We start from the raw sequence: 8,183 nt of genomic DNA, 5'->3' as shown, positions 1-8,183 counted from the left end.
AAATATATTTGTCCAAAACAGTGCAAGAGTCAAAGCCAGCAGAAACCACGCCCCCTCGTCGTTTAAGCCCCGCCCCTCACTGTCAACCCTTCATCACCCTCAGAAACACACTAATAATCATAATAATAACAATAATAATAATAATAACTCACCGCCTCCGTTCTTGTAGCACAGGTACGGGAACCGCCACACGTTTCCCAGCCCGACGGCGAAGCCCACGCACGACATGATGAAGTCCATCTGCCGCGTCCAAGTCTCCCGCTCCGGGTATCCTGGCCCCGCCCCCGTCACCACTCTCTTCTCTGGTCCACCACAAGCTCCTCCCATCACGCCGCTGACGCTGCCGGACCCCGCCACCAGGCTGCCGTTAGAGGCCGCGGGAGGGTAACCGCCGCCGCCGCCGCCGCCGCTGCCGCCGTTAGACAGGAGGAGGGGGTTCTTCTTGGTCTCCTCCAGGAGAACCAGAGAGCAGGAGGAGGCTGGCAGAGCCTGCTTCTCCATCACGCTCAGTCCACAGACCAGTTAGAAACCAGTTACAGACCAGTTACAGACCAGTCAGCTAAGAAGCCCAGACCGCAGTCTCTGACCTTCCTCGAATTTCTGAAAGTTTCTTTTCTTCTGTGTTAAAATCTGCTAAACCAGTCAGACACCAGTTAGAAACCAGTCAGACACCAGTTAGAAACCAGTCAGACACCAGTTAGAAACCAGTTAAACTGTTTAGAGACTTCGGGCGTGTCTCAGAGTTTCTTTTAACTGTGGAAAGTTTCGCTCGTTTGTGTGGAAATCTTTTCCAGTTAGACTCAACCAGTCAGAAACCAGCTTAAAACCAGTAAAGATCCAGATCAAAACCAGTCAGGAACCAGTTCAGAGTCTCTTTTAGCTCCAGCAGGTTTTTCACCGAAAATCACTTTTTTTCTTTCAGTCACACAGAAACAATTTTAGTCAACTTTCCCTTTAATCTGCAGCTCTGTGTCGCTGCCAGTCAGAGACCAGGATCACAGTCCAGTATCAGGGACCAGGATCACAGTCCAGTATCAGGGACCAGGATCACAGTCCAGTATCAGGGACCAGGATCAGGGACCAGTATCACAGTCCAGTATCAGGGACCAGTATCACAGTCCAGTATCACAGTCCAGTATGAGAGACCAGTATCACAGTCCAGTATCAGAGACGAGTATCACAATCCAGTATCACAGTCCAGTATGAGAGACCAGTATCAGAGACCAGTATCAGAGACCAGTGTCAGAGACCAGTGTCAGAGACCAGTGTCAGAGTCCAGTATCAGAGTCCAGTATCAGAGTCCAGTATCAGAGTCCAGTATCAGAGCAGCTGGTGGCTCTGGTGGTCTCAGACTCACCTCCGGTCAGAGTCCCGGTCACAAACCGATGAGTCAGTCCGCAGCAGCTTCAGCGCGGTCCGGTCACCGGCTTCACTCTCCGGTTCCGTCTTCTTCTTCTTATAATAATAAATTTGCTTTTATTATTATTATTTTCGTGTGCGCGCGCTGCAGGTGGATCCACTCCGATGATCCACTAATTTATTTATTAATCCAATTTGATTCGCACGAATTAAAAACGAAAAAAAAGGTTAGAAATTTTAAATGTCTTACGAATAATCCGGAGACATTTCTCCTTCAAAGATCCGAAATCAGGTTTTTAAAATAAAAAACAAAAATGGTGAAAATAAAAAATAAAGAGAATCAGACCCGCACGCGGACAGCGACCTTCAAAAACAATCCACGAAACACTTGAATGTGAGTCTGAAGAATCGCATGGGAACTGAGAGTCACGGAGGAGACGGCGGCCTGCGGGGAGACACGGAGGACGGAGGGGACACGGTCACCGGGAGACACCGGCGGGAGCGGCTTCAGTCCCGGCGGCCGCGGCGGGCGTAGGGCGGGCGGTGCGGGCTGCGGAGTAGCGGCTGCAGCTCCATCAGAGGAGCAGGAGGAGCAGGAGCAGCAGGAGAGCCGAGTGTCCGGAGAACCTGAACGCGTTCCGGTCCTCGGCGGTCAGATGTCCCGGTAAAGACGCTCCAAGCTATTTAAAGTCCCGCTGTCTGTCGGTGTGTCTCTCTGTCTGTCTGCGTGTGTCCGTCCGTGCGTCCGAGCGGCGGCTTTAAAAGGACAAGCGGCTGCTCGCGGTGACGTCACGCACACGGTCACGCCCCCCGCACGTACACGCCATCAGGATGCCCCCCCCCCGTGGACCTGCACGAGCCCCTCTCCTTTTTCATCCACATCTCTGACGTCACAGGGGTCCCCCCACCCCACCCTCTGCACGCACACACACGCACGCACGCACAGATCTGTCCCTGCAGTGTTCTGTTTTTTATTTTGTGTCTTTTATATTCTATTTTTTATATTTTTATATTGCTTCTATATTTTTATCTTATGTCTTTCTCTATTTAAACGGACTGTTTTTATTCCTTTATATTCATAGTTTTGCACCAAAACAGATTCCTTGTGTGTGTAAATAAAAGCAGATTCTGATTCTGACTCTGAGGTAAATTTTAAAGACCATCCACACTTATCGCCTCTTTTTTTAATGAATATATAACAGCTTTTTATTTATTTATATATTTCTTTAAATGATGAAGATTAAAACTGAGTATTTACACATAATTTAGGGACTGTGTGTTATTTATGAGAGGGGAGGGGCAGGTGCAAAAAGAAGGAGGCATGCTAAAAAAGTTTTTAAGCACTGCAGAAGGACTCGTCTTTTATTTTGGCTTTGGTTTTTTTAAAGAAAACATGCAGTTTGGAAAATAATTTGGTCTTTTTTCATTAAAATTTTTAGCTTTTTTCTTTAAATATTGTAGCAATTTGTTTTAAAGAACAACATTTGGCGAATATTTCTTTTTTATTTTTGCTGTTTTTTCTTTAAAAGTTTGAGAAAAATGTTAAAGAAAAATGTGATGATTTCCTTTTATCTTTTTTCTAAAAACAACTTTTTTTCTCTTTTTATCTTTAAAAATTTGTGGCGATATATCGGCTTCCTTTTTTCCACATTTTTGGCGATCTTTAAAGAAAAAAAGGTGGGTTTTTTTCTTCAGTATTTTTTGTTGACTTTTAATGAATTTTTTTTCATTAAAATATTTTCCAAATTTTCTTTTCTTTAAAATTTTGTCATTTTTCCCCCTCAATATTTAGGGCATTTTTTAAATTAAAAAATGTTATTGTTCTTTAATAAGTTTTGGTAATTTTTTAAAGAAAACATACCTTTCAAACACAGGTTTATCTGGCTTTTTTTTAGTAAAAACAAAAAAAAACCCCATTTATCACAGCCATAAAATAAAAACAAACAATATTGTTGGATTTTTTAAAATTTCTGACTGTTATTTTAGGGCATCAATAGTTTGTAATGTGTTTGTATATATATTTTTATTTTTAGATCAAATAGATGAAATTAAACAAAATAATTTGATGGTCAGGTTTGTGTCCTTGGATTTCTTTAAGTGAAATGATCTGGTTGATCTACAGCAGGCATGTCAAACTGGTCCACAGGGGGGCCGGTGTGGCTGCAGGTTTTTGTGCCAACCAACCAAGAGCACACAGTTTGACCAATCAACTGTCTGAAGACGGAGATCAGTTGATTAAATGAGTCAAGTCTGGTGTTCTGCTACTTGGTTGGAAACAAAACCTGCAGCCACACCGGCCCCCCTGTGGACCGGTTTGACATGCCTGATCTACAGTGTTCCTGCTTTGGTTGATTCACAGATATAATCAATATTCATGAAAAAAAAAACGCGACCTGTAGCGGCTTTTAAAGGGTTAATAAGCAGCCTCGCTCCGTCACTGCAGGCCGCAGCCAGTGTGTGCATGTGAAGGCCACAGGTGGGCAGTATACAGCACGGTGACAAAACGCACGAAATAAAGCTGCCTTCATATGAACTGAGCACACGCTGAATTTACCAGACAGGATATGAGTTATATATATATACAGTATATATCATGATTTTTTTAAAGATCATTTTACTGCAGCTGTAATCACACAGCCTGACATTTTCACAGTTATAACATTTTAATAAATGGTAAATATGTAAATATGTGTTAATGAATAAATACATAAATTCATGCACATTTCAGAAGTCAGTCTCAGACAAAAGAAAGGCAACAATAGACTCAGTGTGTGTTGTATTTCCATTATACGGTTACTCAAAGACATTTATTGAAATGTTGTAGTTATTAACCCCTTACAGCCCATATATTATATATATGGGCTATTACACACTCACACTGCTCTGCACACAAAATGCACATTTCAAAATCAAGCTTTAAAAAATATCATACATTGATATGATTTGTTTTTTTAACCAACATCAGTCCTAATCATAAATATCAAATATTCATTAATTTTCAGAATTTTAACCATTTAAATGCCAGGGTTTTTTTACATGATGTCACTACGATTTAGATTAAAAATGGGATATGTCAGTGTGTGAGTGTAGCTGCTGACAGTCTGGGATATGTCAGTGTGTGAGTGTAGCTGCTGACAGTCTGGGATATGTCAGTGATCAGCAGCTACATTGACTGTGACAGGTCACCTAGTGGAAATAGCATGTATTTCCTCCATATGCCAAATATGGTCAAAATGACCTCATCAGGTGGAAAATAGTCAAAATGACAAATTCAGAGTCAAAAGCCCAGAATGACACCCAGAAATAATACAAGTCCTGTTTTTCTGCTCTGATGGCTGTGGGATCAAAAATGTCAGTTTGAATGGGTTTCAATGGAGCATTTTTGGACCTGAACAGTCTGAATGTAACTATTTAGTTTCCACAGTGTATTTTAGACTTATTGTAGGAGCTGAGCTGCAAATTCGCTGATTACACTCAAATACACAATCTGGACTACATTTAGGACACATGCATCAACACACACACAGTTATCACAACAGGAAGAAGAAAAGAGACTAAAATGAGACAAATGGTCTCTAAGGGGTTAAACGTTGGCCTTTATTTCAGGTCCTCTGCTCAGAACAAGTATTTGCTCACATGTAACATCAACATGATGTCAGTCTCCTGTTTGCCTCTGGACTGTTTTCTACCAAATCATCGGTGACATCTGTGTCTACGTGATCGAAACGATCTTCATTGTCGGACCTGATTCAGCATCCGGGTCCTTCCTGATCTCGTCATTAACTGTCACCGAAAGTCACCATGACATTAAATGTTGAGCACGTTGCCACGTTCTTCTTGTCACTGCGTGCATGACGAGCGCGTCACAGCAGCAGTCATGGTACGAGAGAAAGCCCGCGGAAAACAGTCAAAAGTGCAGCTCGACTTTGTAAAAGAAAAAGACGACAAGACAGAGCGAATGTTGGAAGCTGGCAGCTGCAAGTCAGGCTGCACGTGAAATCTGACAAAACGTTTCAGGCTGCACGTGAAATCTGACAAAACGTTTCAGGCTGCACGGCATCCATGTGAACGAGTTTACCGTTTTTTAACGTCTTGCGCTCTCAGAGTCCGAGTGTGTCAGCCTCATCCAGCGCCGGCACATCGCGAGCGCCCGCAGTGCCGGCGACAGCACGCCGCGACAGCACGCCGCGACCCAGCGTTCACTCTGAGGACAGAAGAGGAGGAGAGCAGAGGAACGTCAGACGAATGATGATTACTGTTTGCTAAGGGTGAAAGTCTTTAAAGAGCTCAGTAAGCAAATACAAGATCTTCTGCCCGAAGAAGAAAAAGATGCGGATTGAAGCGATTGGTTTGAACCTCAGACGCTGATAATCAGAAAGTTCGCAGAAGAAACTGAAAAATGGACGCACGGTTTGAGTGAAAGCAAAACAAAGTGACTGCTGGCGGTGCATGCAGTTGCAGCGGTCAGTAGCTCCTTAAATCTTCGCTACTTTTTTGCGTCATTTTTGTATTTTTTCAGCTCCATGGCCTCTTCTGCTGAAGCACGACTTTTCTACGATAGGATACGATCTTATCATCATCGGGAAAAGTCGTGTGGAGTTTGGACCGAACGCAGAAGACTGCGAGAGGATCTCCATCAACAGCATACACCGAGCGTCCAGTCAGACCAGAGCGGAGAAACAAGACCGAAGGCGCTGGACAAAGACACTTTAAAGAGCTCAGCCAGCAAAGAAAAAGCAAGAAAAAGACGCTCTGAAGCGACCGCTTCGAACCAAGATGAAGATGTTGATAATCAGACAGTTTTCAGACAAAACTGAAAAATGGACGGATGATTTAAATGAAACCTAAAAAGCAAAGAAAGAAGTTAAAGCAGCTGACGATGACGATGACGAGACGATATTTGTCCCACATTGGGGACATTGGCAGTGTCTCAGCAGCCAGGTGTGTACAAATTAAGCAAAGAACGACAGAAATCGTAAAAAACGAGGAGCCAAAGTCAACAGTAAAAATGAGGCTCCTCTGATATTCACCAGAAAAGAAGCAAGAAGTTTCCTTTCTGTTGATTTACGGTACGAGTCAGAGCGATGAACGGATTGTCTCACGCAGGACGGTCATATCGCAGACGCCGGTGTGAAGTGCCTTAAACGGAGGACAAAGACCTCTGAGCGCTCGCGTACATTCAGGAGCGTCTCCGTGGACTCGGCGGGTTTTTAACGTCCCTCCAGAGGAAGACAGACTCCATTTGTGTGTGATGTCGGCCATACTGAGGATGAGGTTCAGAGACCACTGAGACCACTGAGACCAGAGACCACAGAGACCAGAGACCACAGAAACCAGAGACCACAGAGACCAGAGACCAGAGACCACAGGGACCACAGAGACCACAGAGACCAGAGACAAGAGACCAAAGAGACAAGAGACCACAGGGACCACAGGGACCACAGAGACCACAGAGACCACTGAGACCACTGAGACCAGAGACCACAGAGACCAGAGACCACAGGGACCACAGAGACCACAGAGACCAGAGACCAAAGAGACCAGAGACCACAGGGACCACAGAGACCACAGAGACCAGAGACCACAGAGACCAGAGACCACAGAGACCAGAGACCACAGGGACCACAGAGACCACAGAGACCACTGAGACCACTGAGACCAGAGACCACAGAGACCAGAGACCACAGAAACCAGAGACCACAGAGACCAGAGACCACAGGGACCACAGAGACCACAGAGACCAGAGACCAAAGAGACCAGAGACCACAGGGACCACAGGGACCACAGAGACCACAGAGACCACTGAGACCAGAGTCGACAGAGACCAGAGACCACAGGGACCACAGAGACCACAGAGACCAGAGACCAAAGAGACCAGAGACCACAGGGACCACAGAGACCACAGAGACCAGAGACCACAGAGACCAGAGACCACAGGGACCACAGAGACCACAGAGACCACAGAGACCACAGAGACCACTGAGACCACTGAGACCACTGAGACCAGAGACCACAGAGACCAGAGACCACAGAAACCAGAGACCACAGAGACCAGAGACCACAGGGACCACAGGGACCACAGAGACCACAGAGACCACAGAGACCACTGAGACCAGAGACCACAGAGACCAGAGACCACAGGGACCACAGAGACCACAGAGACCAGAGACCAGAGACACAAGAGACCAGAGACCACAGAGACCACAGAGACCACAGAGACCAGAGACCACAGAGACCAGAGACCACAGGGACCACAGAGACCACAGAGACCACTGAGACCACTGAGACCAGAGACCACAGAGACCAGAGACCACAGAAACCAGAGACCACAGAGACCAGAGACCACAGAGACCACAGAGACCACAGAGACCAGAGACCAAAGAGACCAGAGACCACAGGGACCACAGGGACCACAGAGACCACAGAGACCACTGAGACCAGAGACCACAGAGACCAGAGACCACAGAGACCACAGAGACCACAGAGACCAGAGACCAAAGAGACCAGAGACCACAGAGACCACAGAGACCACAGAGACCACAGAGACCAGAGACCACAGAGACCAGAGACCACAGGGACCACAGAGACCACAGAGACCACTGAGACCACAGAGACCACTGAGACCACTGAGACCACAGAGACCAGAGACCACAGAGACCAGAGACCACAGAAACCAGAGACCACAGAGACCAGAGACCACAGGGACCACAGAGACCACAGAGACCAGAGACCAAAGAGACCAGAGACCACAGGGACCACAGGGACCACAGAGACCACAGAGACCACAGAGACCACTGAGACCACTGAGACCAGAGACCACAGAG

General features: G+C 46.0%; 1 protein-coding gene across 1 annotated transcript in view; it reads right to left on the bottom strand.

Annotated features, from left to right (window-relative positions):
• slc6a8 (solute carrier family 6 member 8) overlaps window positions 1-2,110 on the bottom strand; it is a 98,169-nt gene extending 96,059 nt beyond the window's left edge. Inside the window, exon 1 of the mRNA XM_088081558.1 lies at window positions 153-2,110. Within this exon, the coding sequence (XP_087937684.1) occupies window positions 153-501 (349 nt within the window). The 5' untranslated portion in view covers window positions 502-2,110. The remainder of the gene's footprint in view (window positions 1-152) is intronic.
• Window positions 2,111-8,183: the final 6,073 nt, after the last annotated feature.

This window comes from Plectropomus leopardus, chromosome 9, assembly GCF_026936395.1.
Source record: "Plectropomus leopardus strain MGB_pleo_1.0 chromosome 9, ASM2693639v1, whole genome shotgun sequence".
NCBI lineage: Eukaryota > Metazoa > Chordata > Actinopteri > Perciformes > Serranidae > Plectropomus > Plectropomus leopardus.
This window is presented reverse-complemented; position numbering and strand designations above follow the sequence as displayed.